The 16614-nt window shown below is 36.0% G+C and overlaps 1 protein-coding gene and 1 pseudogene across 1 annotated transcript; one reads left to right on the top strand and one right to left on the bottom strand.

Annotated features, from left to right (window-relative positions):
• The first annotated feature begins 1344 nt into the window (after positions 1-1344).
• LOC124095350 (olfactory receptor 2J3-like) lies at positions 1345-2274 on the top strand (annotated as a pseudogene).
• An 11210-nt stretch (positions 2275-13484) lies between these two features.
• Positions 13485-14027, bottom strand: LOC124095349 (olfactory receptor 2J3-like; the record flags this gene model as incomplete). Its single annotated transcript, XM_046448470.1, has 1 exon — positions 13485-14027. A coding segment is annotated over one exon (543 nt), but the record flags the coding sequence as incomplete, so codon positions are not given.
• Positions 14028-16614: the final 2587 nt, after the last annotated feature.

The following is a 16614-nucleotide window of genomic DNA, read 5'->3' as shown; positions in this document are numbered from 1 at the left end:
AAAGATGATTTGTTCCATGAAAATTGTCTTCCCTCAGTAGATCAGGCATTCTAATCTTCAATTACCATTACTCAGATATATCTCTAAAATATATGAAAAGTCAATAGTTTAAAAGTTATGACATATAAAATTTAAAAACTGAGTATGATTTCTTTATATAACTCTTTACTCAGTAGTATTTCAAACTGACATAAATAGAACAAAGCACTACATTTTTCTTTTAATCAGACTACATTTTCATATTAACATGTTGTTTTACCTCTAGCTTTGTATCTTATTTTCAATTATCTATTGATCATCTGTCTATCCATTTATCTCTCTATCAGTCTATGATATATAATCTCTACTGGAGTACTTGGAAGATGTGGTATTTACTGCTATGTGGTGAGCCGTGTTTGTAGACCATTGCCGCCATTAGAAGATGGCGCCGGTCTCCGTTGTAGATCTTGGTAAACAACTCCTTATTAGGGAAAGTTGGTGCACTGTCCCTCAATACCCTATGAGAAAACCCCACGTGGCAGCTTTGGATTGGACTTGAGTAAGCTTTATTAGGCTGTGTGTGGGTGCGGCTAGAGAGCGCGCGCTTGAGAGAAGACTAGAGTTAAGGCCTGAATAAACCGCTGAAAGAAGAATCCTGTGTCGTGTCTTCCTTGCTGGCGAGGGGGTCGCGACACTGCTAAATACTTCACTGTTTATTATCTAAGAAAAAGGGCAGTGTTTTACATAATTTCTGTGTGGATATCAAATTCAGTAAATTAATTAAGGGGATAATATTATCTAATTGCTAGTGCATATTCAGATTTCCCCAGGTGTATTAATAATGTTGTTAATAGCTATTTTTTCAAGTATATGGCCACCTATTGAGATATCCTGTGTTTTTTGTCTTTTTTTTTTAATTTGGACCACTTCCTTATTCTCATTGCCATCATTGACCTTGACAATTTAAAGGTTACAGACTATATGTTTAGTTTCAATTTGGGTTTGGGTTATGTGTCTTCATTATTAGAAATAAGCTCTGTATTTTTGGTAGTAATATCTCTAAAATTACACTGCACATTGTTCAGAGAATCACATCAGCAGCCACATATTGTTGGTTTCGTCTTAAAACTGGTGACATTGACAAGTGTCATGTTGTTATAAGGGTGTCCACCATGTCCTTCCACTTTTTACTTTGTAATTAGCAAGTTTTTGTGTGAGGAAATAATTTAGACCCTATAAATACCTTCTTCATGTATCCTTCTGGTTCTTGAACCATATCTTTATGATGTGTGTGTGTGTGTGTGTGTGTGTGTGTGTGTGTGTGTGTTTATGTGACTGCTTTCTGCAGGTATCAGAAAACAAATGATGATGGAAAACTTCAATGGTACCTCTGAAGACTATTTTATTCTGTTGGGTTTTTCTAATTGGCCTCACCTAGAAGTAGTTCTTTTTGTGTTGATCTTGGTATTCTACCTAATGACACTGATAGGCAACATGTTCATCATCGTCTTGTCTTACCTGGATTCCCATCTTCATACTCCCATGTACTTCTTCCTCTCAAATCTCTCTTTTCTGGATCTCTGCTACACTACCAGCTCTCTCCCCCAACTGCTGGTGAACCTCTGGGGCTCAGAGAAGACCATTTCTTATGCTGGTTGCATGGTTCAACTTTCCTTTTTTCCTTGCCTTAGGAGCCACAGAGTGTATCCCATTGGTGGTGATGTCCTATGACTGTTATGCAGCTGTGTGTAGACCCTTGCATTACACTGTCCTCATGCACCCTGGATTCTGTCACTTGCTTGCTGTGGCTTCTTGGGTATGTGGTTTTACCAACTCAGCATTTCATTCTCTCTTTATCCTCTGGGTACCCCTCTGTGGAAATCGACAAGTGGATCACTTCTTCTGTGAAGTACCAGCAATCCTGCAATTATCCTGTTTTGACACTCATGCTAATGAGTTGACTCTCATGGTCACCAGCTCTGTTTTTGTTCGTGTACCTCTTATCCTCATTTTCACCTCCTATGGTGCCATTGCTCGGGCAGTACTGAGGATGCAGTCAACTACTGGACTTCAGAAAGTCTTCAGGACATGTGGAGCCCATCTTATGGTGGTCTCCCTCTTTTTCATTCCAGTCATGTGCATATATCTTCAACCATCAACTGAAAATTCTCAAGACCGAGGCAAGTTCATTGCTCTGTTTTATACTGTTGTCACACCTAGCCTCAATCCACTCATCTATACCCCCAAAACAAAGATGTAAGAGGGGCAGTTAAGAGACTATTGGGGAGAGAATAACCTGTATGACTCTGAAATTCATAGTATAATGGTGCATCTCTTCACCAATGGTTCATCCATCCATCCATTCATCCACTTTACTCACTCAACACTTATTGAACAACTACTCTTATCAGGCCACAGAGTTCTTCCTAACATACATTAATAAAACATAGTCTACCTAAATAGTATTCAATTCTGGAGAACACAGCCATGTAAATCAAGACCAAATATCAACATATTTTTCCATAATGCAATCTAATCTTATTTTCCAAATATCAACATGATTTTTCCATATTGCAATCTAAATGAATTGAAAGTCTTTTTAAAGTGAAAATGACTCAGAAATTTCTTGTAACTATTGATGTAATAGCAGTTAATAATTTTAATGCAAAGTCAATGTGCTCAATTGAAATCATCTTTACAATATGTCTTATAATTTCTTGCTTTTTAGGCAGAATACTTTATCTTGTGTATTTAGTTTAGGTATACACATAGCAAAATACCTTAACTATTTCTCTCCATTACTATCCTTTGTTGCATATAGCTATGATTTGAATATGATTTCCTTGTGTCACTATAGATTCATGTACTGGAATGCAGTTCTTAGCATGGCAGTGTGAAGTGGTGATGAAGAGTTGTTAAACACTGGAAGGTCATAAAATTATCATGGTTTCTGAAGTTGGAAGAGATTACTATACTTCTTATGGGACTCTGATTGCCCATTCCTGTGAAAGTTGTCAGACAAAAGGAAGCCTGTCCCCAAATTTCTATGCTTGTCATGTCACATTGTCTTTCACATTCTCATATAATGGACTATCACAATGGCACCTATTTTTAAGCCCTCATCAAAACTGATCTATGACATTGCCATGCTATTGAGCCTTCAAAACTTTAAAATAAATAAAGGTCTTTTTGTTTATAAGTCCCTAACTTCAGGAATATTGTTATAGAAACAGAACATGGACTAATACCCATGGTAAATATAAGGAGGAAATCAGGTCCAAATTCTTTCATATCTTTGTATTAATAGTAAGAAAATAAATTTTACAAGTTATAACAAGACGACTCTGAAGTAATATAGCCAAATGGATTATCTAACATTCCTTATTTTTTCAAGAAGTAAGACTTGAGTTGGAGGTGGATACATTTAGAAACTGTGACATATAGCTGGTCAAGTAATATCATCACAGACTAGGAAGAGTTAGGTAGAGGAAATTCTTGGAACACCTGCATATTCTGTTATAGAGAATATGTGAGACAATTGAGAACAGGACTCTAAAATTTACTTGACAACAATGGATATTTCAAATAAATGTTGGAAAACACTGGAATATTTTTAAGATTAAGAGCCATTGCATGGAAAATTATTTTTTAAATCTTGGTCTAATTTGAGTATTAATGTCTAAGAAGAACATTATGAAAGTTACCTTTACATTTTCCAAATAAAGAAATGTATTTTAAAAACAGAAACTTTTGCAAGCTTTATTATTATTAACAAAATCCATTTAAGATTATTTTCTATATGTCACTCTTTGAGTTTAAGTTATATTAACTGGAGTAGAATAATGAGTAAATGACAATTTGATATAAGTAACAGCTTGGCAATGCTTGGATTTTATCTCAAAGTCAAATGCCAGCTGTAGTTTTGAGGGCTTTTAAAATTCATCTAATATTGATAAAGTTCTTCATAATTATCATTCTAATTTACATTCCCAACAGCACTTACACTATTCCCATTTCTTCACATGCTCACTGATACTTTCTTTTGTCTTTTTCATGATAAACATAATAACAGAGTGAATTGTGAGATGTGAGGTGACACCTACCATGGTAGCCTGGTTCTTGGCCCACTGGAAATAGGGGCCACAGGCACAAGCCTGCTTGTTCTGGTCTGAACTATGGTGCCACAGAGGATGACTGGTACTGGGTTTCACTGGGGAGGATGCTAGTGCTGAGGTCTGCACCAAAGTCAGGTGCTGACTTCACTCTCTATTTTCTGTATCAGGGAATCTTTCTATGATAAGAGGAAAGGTGTAGAGGAAAGATGATGCAGATGCTGAGAAACTGCCCTTCCTACTATTTTCTAAAGTGTCCTTTTTTTCTTTATGTGCTACTCCAGGCACTGTGGTTCCTCACTTGTCTTCTTTAGCTATGTTCAAATTGTTCCACATTGCACTGGGGTTGGGGCAGGAAAGTTATGGAAAGACCTCTTTTCTCAAGTTTCATACATCATTCCATCTATATTTTCAACTTTTTAACATAATGTTCTTCTTTCTCACTTTTCTGCTTAAAAATTGTACTTTATTTTCAATATATACACTTTTAAAAAATATTTGGATGCTTTAATTATAGCACATATGAAACTAAGTCCTGATCACAGACAATGTAGATCATATGCCAAAAATGTCCTTAAAGAATAACACCAATATTATTGTTTCTGTTGTTTTGTTTATTTCACACTAGCTACAAGAGTCTTATGAAAATTTAACACAGGTGAGAGTAATAGCTATCTATTTTCTTACTTAGAAAATGAGAAAATTCAAGGGAATAGGATAGTTGGCATGGCTGAGTTTAAGTCACTTTTCACTGATGTGATCAGGGTGCGATAATGGATTTTTAGTTTTCTTGGTGATCCTTTCTTATGATCCATAACGCCCCAAACAAACTAGAAGCTCTGAAACCACCCCCCACCACCACCGCCACCCATTGCCAACACTAAATGTTAAGCCAGAGTTAATCAGTTGCCACTGGGACAGTACATGAGAATCTGTGCCACAAGGAACTTAAGAAGCAAATTTGAAGTCATTGTTGTCCTAGATAAGAATAGAGCCTCACAGTGCACAATGCCTATACTCTACAAATTCCTTCTCCCATCTACACAGATTTCTTCAAATATTTTTCCACTTCACCTAATGCATAGTCATGTGAAATATATTTCTTATGCTCAATTATGTCTTTTTGTTACTCTGCAGGACAGGATTATTGGCACAAATATGTCACCACATAATTATAGATAATATCTGTTTTTTTTTTCTCTTACATAACCTTATATTCATGATTTCTAACTGTGTTTTATAACATGGAGCTGAAAAAGTAACTGGTCATTGTATCATTGTATCATCTGGAGCCCAATTGTGCCAGGGCAATGTGGTAGGTTGCAGGCAGGCCACAGCAAATGTCCAGAGACAGCTTGGGTGACATGATTGTTGGGGAAAGCTTGGAAGACATGAGTTAATGGTCCAGTCAATGGTTACATACTAACAGATAGCACCTCCATTCCCTATGATGCTTGCCAAGTAATGCCTCTTCTCCTTCACAGTATTTTGTTCCTTGATGGCCATATTCTTTTCACAGTACCCTCATTTCCAGGCCTGTTCCTGTTGAGAAAGGTTTTTTTTTTTTTTTTTTATGTTAGGCCACAGAAGCAATGACCTCATCAGCATTAGCTTGCTGGTATGACCAGCATCCCAAGGAGAAAATGACCTGGTGTACCTGCAAGAAAGTAGCTTTTTACAGATAACACTAACTTGATCTATTTCTCCATATGTAAAAGAGAAACCCATTGTTCTTTATATAATATACATCTGAATTTTGTGGTCAAGTTTGCTCTTATTTTCCCCTTCTCTTGGCTAAGTTTCGGAGAACTGAAAGGGAACATTCAGAGACATGAAATTTTACTGTCCCATTTTGCTTTAGGGATGATACAGTCATCATGTATTATGACAACATCAAGTAATTTGAAAGATAATACACTGACAATTATAAATCATCAAGGACAAATTGCAATTCTATAACTGCAAACAGGTTATAGAAAATTTGTGAAAGTTGCACAAAATCTTACCATAGACCTTAACCAGATTTTATCAATGTAAATATTTTAGAGAGTATTTTCCATGCTATCTGTATAATAATATAGCATTTACATACACTTAAAAATTATTCTCTATATATGACAATAAAATGTTAACATACATTTAAGAATGTTTTCTATATTATAGCACATTTTCTTCAGATGATCACAAGAGTATTTTGCTACAGAAAATACCTGAGCCAGTATCAGAAATGAGAGATTTGTCTCAGTCTCTAATTTGGAACACTCCTCAGTATTTCTCTGTTTATTATGATCTTAAAGGTTTTGAAGATTACAGGCCAATTATTTCACATAATATCCTTCTATATAAATTTCTTTGCTATTCATGCATGATAACATTGAAGTTCCTCATTTTGGGTAGGAATACCACAAAGATGCTATTGTGTCCTCCTCTGCCTTCTATTAGAGGTATATGGTATTCATTTATTCCACTAGTGATACTAACTCCAATTCTTTCTTTAAAATGTGTCTACTTTTTTACCATAAAGTTAACTTGTCTACCTTGGTATTTCTATCATGTGGCAAAATACGTTGATATGAGGTGGAGTTTTTGTTTTTGGAGTAACCACCAGCCACAAGTCTATTAACAAACATTCTTTATAATCCTTCCTGGAAACAATGATTTCTATGGTGGTTGCCAGATGGGAATTTATAAAATTATATACATATTTATTTCTTGATGTGGTCAGATGAATAATGTCTCCTGCTTTTTCAAAATATTCACATTCTGATCACTGAAACATTTAATTACATGTAGACTTACATTACAAAGGGGTTAAATAAAGGATCTTGAAATAGAAATACTGTCCTAAATTCTTATGAGGGGAAGATGGAGAATGTAGAAAGAACAGGAGATACTATTGTGATAGTAGGAGCAAATGTGACTCCATTTTGTTTTATGACTTCATCCTGTAAAACAACCATGCCAAGTAGAAGAGTCATGACTGGGGCAAGATGTTCTTTTCCTTTTGCTATAGAAACTTTTAAGAACACAGAACTACCTAATGGGGTATTGTTTCTGTAACTAGGGTAATGGGGCTCTGTTTCTGTAACTGGGGTGACTGGGCTAACTGTGATTGGTTAGGCTTCCCTCCACTTGACTGCACTGTCCCGCTTCTGTAACCTGGCTTGCTTGCATTGGCTGGACCCCCCAACATCCCTTTTGCAGTTTTCAGGCTTATAAGGAGTGCCCTTGCAATTGTTAGGGGCTGATCAGGGGAACAGCTTTATGTTCTGGTCAGCTGCCACCGGTGTGCTTCAATAAAGGCTTGATTCGATTATATGTGAGTGGTCTGGAAGTCAGTTTATGAAACCCTGGGACGAAGCTTTAACTATAACACTATGTTGCTGACAGATAGAGGCAGAGGCCAGGAGGCAGGAACAAAGTGTCTTCTGGAAGCAGAAAAGTGAGGAAATAGTTTCTGTCCTGAAGGTGGCAGAAAGAATTCAGTGCTGCAGTCTTAATTTAGTCTCTTATAGAAATACAACATAATGAACTTTTATGTTTTAAATAATAAATTTTTGGCAATTTGGGAAAGCAGCAATAGAATACTAATATAGTTGGCTTTATTCTCCTTTTTAAATTTTTTTCCCTTTTTCCCTGTGTGTATATATGTGTGTAGGTTTATTTGTGTTTGTGTGTGTGTATTGTATCATCTATTATCTAGCTATCTATGTAACATCATATTTTAATATAAACTTTGGATTTGTATTCTATCCTAAATTTGATGCTGGAATAGTCACCGATTAGTCAATGAGAAAATTTTCTAGCTGGCTCATATATTTTTTTTTTGATATGTTCCTAGGTTTCTTAGAACATTTCCTTACCTTATGGTAAAGTCAAATGATCTTGACCAAGTTGACTATCCTTTGTGAGAGAGAATTGCTTTCTGTCTTAGGTCATGTGACCTTTCCTATGAGCTTAGAAGTGGGGCTTCTCTAATGAACAATTCACCATAAATACCTAGGTAGACAAAACCAAAAGATGGTAATATGTTGATAAATATTTAATAGTTATAATATTACACTCCTTGTCTCTTCCAGGAAATATTTTTTTTGTATTGTGCTTGAAAATGATACAGAATTGAAGAACAACTACTGGCTATTGGTTTGGGAGCTACCACTTGAGCCATATCCCCAGCCCAGAAACTGTTGTTTTAATAGGAAATTTAAGAATACAGAAAAAAAGTAATTGTGAATAAACACTGTACTCTAGCAAACTGCCTTTTCTTTTCTCATGATAAAATATGAGACATATGAAAACATATGAAATTGTTTCCCCCAAGTACTATAACCAAACAAAAAAAGTTGAGGATCATGGATAGTAGGATACAGGTTTCTCACTATTGATAAGGAAAAGTACAGATAAGCAAGAAAGGACAGCTGAAGTGATCTGTGATTTACAGAGTTAGAGTCAGAGATAATAGTGTGATATTAGGTTTACACACACACACACACACATACATACACACACACAGAAATAGAAATAATCACATACATATGTGTATACATGAGTTGGTACATATAAATAGATTATATAGCTCTGTCTGCTGAAATAGCAAGGAATCAATATCACTCCATACAATATGCATATAAAAATTGACCATCAATTTCTTTCTTTCTTTTTTCTTTTTTTAATTTTTTGCCTGGCCACAGTTTTTATTGGTTCTTTTTAGCTGTAAATAACAATAGATTATAGTATTGTCATAATATAGGAACATGAAATAGGATTTATTCTAATTTTATAGTTATTACAAATTTAAAGTGTGACATAACTAAACTGAAAGGAATGGAATATAAATAATACTGACCTAAATAATTTTAAAAAGTGTTTTTTTTGATCAGAAAATTTAAGACTACAGATAAAAGTAATTGTGTGTGTGTAGTATTTCTCCTTCCTGTCCCCACATTCTACCCTCTCTTACTTTCCCCTTATTTTATTAATCTTTCTGCTATTTACTTACACTTCTTAAAAAGTAATGTTTTGTGAATGCCCATCATGGTGAGATGCACTGTGGTATATTCATATATGTATATAGGAAAGATAGGTCAGATTCATTTCACTGACTTCCTCTATCCCATTCCTTCTCCTTCCATTCATTTCCCTTTGTTTAACCCTGTGGTCTTACTTCTATTCTTTTTTAAAAATCCATTGCTCTTTATTTGGCATTAGTTATTCATACTGAAGAAAATATTCAACCTTAGATTTTTTTGGGACTGGCTTATTCATTCAGCATTATTTGCCAGCAAATACCACAAAGTCATAGTTATTTATAGCTTACTAATACTCCATTGTGTATATATACCACATTTTCTATATCCATTCATCTGTTGAGGGACACCTAGTTTATCTTCTTAGCTTAGCCTTTGTGAAATGAGCTGCTATAAACATTGATATGGCTGTGTCAAAGTAATATGCTCATTTTAGATCTTTTGGATGTATACCAAGGACTGGGCTGCTGGATCAAATGGTGGTTCCATTCCTAGTTTTTTGAGGAATCTCCATACTTCTTTCCAGAGTGGTTGCACTAATTTGAAGTCCTACCAGTGATGTATGAGTTTACCCTTTCCCCTACATTCTCACTAACATTCATTATTATTTGTATTCTTTATAATTGCCATTCTGAATAGAGTGAGATGGAATCTCAATGTAATTTTAATTTGCATTTCTTTAATTGCAAAGGTGTTGAACATTTTTCATATATTTGTTGACCATTTGTATTTCTTCTTCTGTGAATTGCCTGTTCAGTTCCTTTGCCCATTTATAGATTGCACTATTGGGTTTATTTATTTATTTATTTATTTATTTTTAATTTTACTTTTTACATGTTAAGAATCTTATTGAGGAAGGCAATTCCTGAGCTCATAGTTTGCTACCATCCCATTCATTTGTTCTTGATTTTTGTTTTTGTGCTTTAAGAGTCTTGTTGAGGAAGTTGGTCCCTAAGCTGACATGATGGAGAGTTAAGCCTACATTTTCTTGTAGTAGGCACACACAGAATTTTTGGTCCAATGCCTTGGTCCTTTATCCACTTCTAGTGTGAGTTTTGTGCAGGGTGAGATAAGGGTCCAATTTCATTCTCCTACATATGGACTTCCCGTTTTCCCAGAACCATTTGTTGAAGAGGCTCTTTTCTCGACTGTATATTTATGGTGAATTTAGTATGTGATACCTGTATTTATGTGGGTTTGTCTCTGTGTCTCTTATTATTTTCCATTGATCTTCATATCTGTTTTGGGGCCAATACCATGCCATTTTCATGGATATCTAGATGATGATATTTTAATTCAACATGTGACCTCTGCTGATTCCAATATCACCTCCACTTTAAGAGATACAGCTGAGCCCTATTTACTATAATCACTTGTTGTCAGAACTGCCCTCTGACACTAGACCACCTAGTGTCTCCGGGGATGAGCAAGATGATGAGTGTCGCGACCCAGCCTGCCACCCAGCCTGGCCAAGAATCACACCAAATTGGGAGTTGAGTCAACCATAGAGGTGCAGCAATCTCAACTTTATTGTGTCAGGGACAAGGTTTATAGTGATAGGAGGGGGTAAGAAGAGACAGTAGCAAGAACCAATAAGGGGCAGTTATGTCACTATCACTAAGGCGCCTAGGCAGATTTCAGATTAAACCATTAGCCTGGGCTAAGCTCAAAAAGGCCTGCACATGCCAATCCAGCCAGGTCACATATACGGAAATGCTCTGGCAGAACCAATGAGGCCACCTCAGCCAACACTCAATAATGGCCGCTGTCCCAAAGGAGGTAAAAGTTTCCAACAACTTCTGTGCCAAGTCTCATGCTATTCAACCTTGTAAGGACAAAAATTCATTGCAATTGTTTTTTGCAGTTCCTCAAATTCAGGTATAAACATAATAAAATTCTGAAGTACTTCAAAAATTAGTGGTTAAATTTAGTAAACTTACTATAATTTTAAGGAGTGCTAAAAGAAGGGAGGAAGAAAGTTTGTGCAAATTGGGGAGAGGAACAAGGGAAAGAAAGAAAGCTATAAACAGGTAAAGTACACTAAGGTGGAAAGGCAGAAAAGATAAATTGGTGTTGTTTGAGATAGTAGCAGGCAGTGAAAAAGAATGAGTTGGGTTTAAGAGAAGCTGGTATAAACTACAGCCAGGGAAATAAAGATAGGAAGATAGATTTCAACTAATGTTGTTATTGGATTAACAATTATTAGTCAAGCTGAGAAGTTATTTATATTTTCAAAATTGACATCAGAGATGTTTCTAGTCTTGGAGGATGCTGTGTTGTGAGCTGGCTGATTATAATGTGGCAGAAGTTCAGGATACAGGCTCTGATATGCCCCCGTGTTTGCTGTGGGTCACTGGTGTTACCTGTTCCCCTGTGCTAAGATTCCTTTTGTGGTAGTGAAGTTTCTGGTAGCTGTCTGTGTGAGCCAGCAACTGGTTGTGGGTTTTCTGCAGTTGTTCTGGGATGCAGTAGTTTTCCTCTTGTTGTCTGCACTCTTTGAGGTGCTGTACTGAAGGATTTCTGGCAATTCACCGGGACTTTAGTTTCCACTGCTCCAGGTTATGAATAATGGGTATTGATTCTGCCTGCTTAAAAAGTCTGGCACAAGGTTCTGCAAGTACGAAAATATTGCCCTGTCACTTATAGGTTGCTATTGTAGTTCAGGCTGTGGTACACCTAGGCTGGTATTCAGCCCTTTTTGCTTTGTAGCCTCTGGCAATTTCCTGCTAGGTCTACTTGTCACTGGATTCAGGCAGCTTCCTTCTCATATGGTGCTGCCACCCTAGGCTTCCCATGGTGCTTTCCACAGTGTGAGAGGTCTGAGTCTGGTAAATAAAATTTCCTTTGGAACTAAAGCTGTTTCATTGTAGCCTCTGGGTCAAGTAAGCCTGCACAGAGGTTTTCACCCTTGCCTTGGTTGTAAAGGCTGCACAGGATTAGACCTCTACCTCACTTGGCCCAGGTCCCCTTCAGCCTGCTATGTTCTCCTTGTTAGCAGTGAGGGTGGAGGGTTTCCAAGATTTGTGTTAGTAATGGTCCTTCTAGAATTTCTTTCTCAGCAGATTCTTAAGAGTGGCCATGGAAAAGGGGCTTAACTCTGGTTTAATGTGCAGCTGTCATGCATGGGAATTCACTGTGCTGATTTAAGAGGGCGACTGATGGGTTGCAGACTCCACATGATGGCTGCAGGGGCCTCCCTACTCAGCTCCCTTTTCATGATTTGGTTTTCAGCAGTCTGTGCTATTATAAGAAACATTTGTGTTTTATATTTTGTCTGTTTTTTTTTTAACAGTTTTCAAACAGTGTTTAATTTGATGAGTTTAAAAAATGTCCACAACCACCCTTGCTTTGTTTCTCTGATGCCCCTTCCACCTCATCCACGAGTTTTCCCTTAGGGCAGACTATGTAATGTGAAGTCATAAAGCATATATTTTGTCACCTGCTTCTCAATTCTGCTTTTGTTTGCTGCTTCCTTACTGTGGTTTAAGGAGATAGGGACCCCTTGCTTCTGCCAACTTCCCCTTCTGCCTCCACAGCTATCGGTTCATAACATCATTATACAGTTTAAACAACAAAGGATCCTTGAAGAAATGCCTGATGCTGAGCCTGGGAAAAGAACATATAAAATAAGCCTAGAGAAGCAGTACCAGAAATTAAGAAGATACCAAAAATTAACGATGAATAACAACAACAACAACAATAAAACGAAGACATGTCCTAGGGACATAGCAGCCAACCCGAAATAGCTCCAGAGGACAAAGCTGGGGCAATTTGAGCAACAAAATCAGTAGCACACATTTAATTATAACCCAAATTATAACACAAATATCCCTAGGTACATTCTTATATAAATAAATGATTGGATCAATAAATAAATAAAGTTAAGATCTTACTTACAGATAAAGTCTCCTCCGATTCTGGGAATTAGAAGTTAATATCTCTTATTCTGTCTTAAGTGGAGCCCAGGGTCAAAATCTTTGTTTCAAGTGAGATATATGTGAAAGTACAAAGGTATACACTATACAAAAGTGTAGTGTCAGTTATTTAAAAATTTAATTATTCTTTTCTGATACTTCTATCAAATAGATATATTACCAAATTACTGCAAATGATGAATATTAAAATATAATCCTTTTAATAGTAAATGTTCATTTCAAAATTTATCCTTATGCAAATGTAATATATGATCCAGAAAATAATTAACATCTTCCTATTTATTAATTTACAAACAAAATATACAAAAGTTATGTATTAAAAAAATCTAATTATGCATACAGACCCAAAGTCAAAATTATTTATTGATACCTTATTAAAGTGATCTTTCAGATGTGGCTTTTTACCTAAGAATCATTTAGCATACTAAGATTCAGTCATTAATTGGTACTGTCTCCTCCAAAACATGCACCTTCAGTGCAGTCCAAGCAATGTCACCATAAGATGTCAGAATGAGGATAAGAGATATAAGAACAAAAATAGATGTTGTGACTATGAGGGTCAGCTCATTGGCATGAGTATCAACACATGATAATTTCAGGAGTGCTGGAATTTCACAGAAGAAGTGATCCACTTGATGATTTCCACACAATGGTAACGAGAAGGCAAAGAGGGAATTGAATGCTGAGTTTACAAAACCACTTACCCAGCAAGCCACAGCTAACAGTTGGCAAAATTGAGGGTGCATGAAGACAGTGTAACTCAAGCACACAGCTACATGAGGGTCATATGACATCACCACCAACAAGACACACTCAGTGCTTGCTACTGCTAAGTAAAAGTAGAATTGAATCATGAAATTGGCATAAGAAATGGTCTTCTGTGGGCCCCAGAGATTGACCAGCAATTGGGATATGGAGCTGGTAGTGCAGCAGAGATTCAGAAAGGAAAAGTTTGAGAGGAAGAAGTACACAAAAATCATATGAACTCAAAAAGGTAAGAAAATGCTCCAAAAATCATAGCAACATGAGAAAAATAATCAGAAGTTGCCGCCGTCCAGATGCAGGAAAATAACCCGGGGGGGTGATGAACAACTTGTGTAGATTGATACAGCAGCAGTAGGAGCCGTTTATTGCAGGACAGGAGCAGTATTTATACATTCCACACAGCTTATCTAATTAGCATAAACTAGATACAGCAGTCAACCAATCAGGAATCTCCACACTTAATGGCTCCCTGGAGTTACTTCTCAAACCACTCCCTCTGGCATTTTGCCAGGCACCATCCAGACTTGTTTACGAACTTTAACATTCCCCTGGCAAAATGCCAGGTGTTATTTTGACTTGTTTACAGACTCTAACAAGAACTCAATTATAAGGTCCTGACACATCTTAAGATAATTTGAGCTTAAGTAAATCTATTGCAGTAAATGACTGAACAATGAAAGAAATATTGAACACACATGATGTTGCTTCAGTGATATCCATGCCCAAAAGGCTCATAAAAAAAAAAAAAAAAACAACCATGACATGAAGTAAATTGAGAAAAAAAAGGTGCTTATACTCTTTAATGATGTCAACAAGGACTAGGGAACTGGTCGAGGTGAAAAGAGGTCAATGAGGCATGATATCTAAATGTGTGATCCAATGTGTGCTTGAAAAAAAAAATGGTTGTTAACAAAATTTGATTTCTCCAAGGCAATTGGAGAAATCTGTTTATACAATATCGATTAGATTATCATATTCTATTCTTACTGTGTTTGCTGATTGTGTTTTGTAATTGTATAGGGATTATACAAAATACTGTCATTTTTTTTTCTTAGAAAATAAAGAGCCAGTGGGAAAGAAACACAGCATCTGCAACCTACTCTCAAATCCACCTTAAAAGGGATGGATAGCAGAAAGATATTGATAGGAAGGAGGGAGGGAGAGAGGGACAAAGAAAGAAAGCATAGGAGGTAGACAGATAACTTTCAGAGCAAATCTCTTCAGGGAAAAATATCACTAATACTCAACCTGGATAAAGGAAAAAGGGCGTTTTTTTTTTTTTTTTTTTTTTTTTTTTTGGTTTTGTTTTGTTTTGTTTCAGTTTTTTGACCAGGGATTGAATTCATGGACACTAATCACTGAACACCATCCCCAGCATTTTTTTTGTACTATATTTAGAGACAGGGTTACATTGACCATTGACTTGCTTAGGGTCTTACTAAATTGTTGAAGCTATTGAATTCATGATCCTCCTGCATCAGACTCCTGAGTCACTGAAATTATAGTGGGGATTACAGGTGAGCACCACTATGCCTGGCTAAATGTCAAATTTTTACTAATCCAAGGGTGAGTAATACTTGGTAAAAAATGGTAATAGAAGAATTACTTAACATATCTAAGGTAGACAATTTCCACAAAGATCCATTTTTGTTATCATATGAGTGACTTTTTTTTCCTGAACTTTTGGGTTATTTCCATTAATGTGATGACAGAAACCTTAAAAATTGCAATCCCAATAATCATTCATATAGATGAAAATACAAGAGGAAGAATATCAAATTTACCAGTGATTTCAAGTTGTTTATGCAGGGTGAAAGATATTTGTATTCAATTTGATGTGCTTATCAACTGATTTATTTGAACTTAATGTTTTTTTTCTACTGTAAAATAAAATAGTGACAGTAACAAAAAGACATGCAAAAACATCCCCATGACTTTATGGATATTAATGATATAAAAAGCTACAAAATTCAAGAAAAGAGAACTACAATGATTCCTAAAGGATGTATACAATTAAATTTGGAAAGAAAGGGAATGAGGGAAAGGGAGGAAGGATGAGATAAGGAAACAATGATGGAATAAAAGGGGAAATTTTTAAAGCAAGAAAATCAAACTTCAGTGACTCTGCACAGAAAAAGGAAGACTTTGAAGAGGAGGACAGGGAAAGGAACATGTTGAGAGCAGTTAGAGCACTTGAATGTTGAGGTGTGAGCATTGCAGGGCTGAGAAATTGGAGTCATGGAGCCTGAGGAAACAACATGATATCTTTTTCTTATCATCTTTATCAGGATTATAACTGATACAGTATTTAAATTCTAAGAATAAATTCTGATTACTGCATATTTTTATTTCTAAGTTTCTAGTCTAGATAAGATCTATGAATTCTTAATGAAACCACTTGAAGAATTTGGTCATTTGACAGTTACACTTAGTCAAAATTAAATTTTTCTTCAACGAATAACTATACAGTTATGATTCTTGGATGATACTTTTTCTCCTACAGTTTTTCAACCCTTTATCAAAAAGTTTACCACTTTCTTTGTATTTATTGTGGCAATACCTAACCCACCATTTACATACCCTCTTCTGAATTTTTCTCTCCTCCAACATTTTTATATCCTTTTCCTCTCTTCCTTTTGTGGCCAATGAAATTCTTTCATATGCTACATACTAACTTATATGAGGAAAAGAAAGATGTCACAGTAGATCCACCTGTGGTTTTCTCTTTTGGGTATCTCTCTGCTGCTTGTGTTCTATAAATGAAACTCTTTTGAAAGATTTCAGGAGTAGCAGTTT

The sequence above is a fragment of the Marmota monax genome, unplaced genomic scaffold (genome assembly GCF_021218885.2).
Source record: "Marmota monax isolate L192 unplaced genomic scaffold, Marmota_monax_Labrador192_F-V1.1 WCK01_AAM20220418_F8-fsc00463, whole genome shotgun sequence".
NCBI lineage: Eukaryota > Metazoa > Chordata > Mammalia > Rodentia > Sciuridae > Marmota > Marmota monax.
The sequence above is the reverse complement of the archived record's forward strand: the minus strand, read 5'-3'. Positions and strand labels throughout refer to the sequence as shown.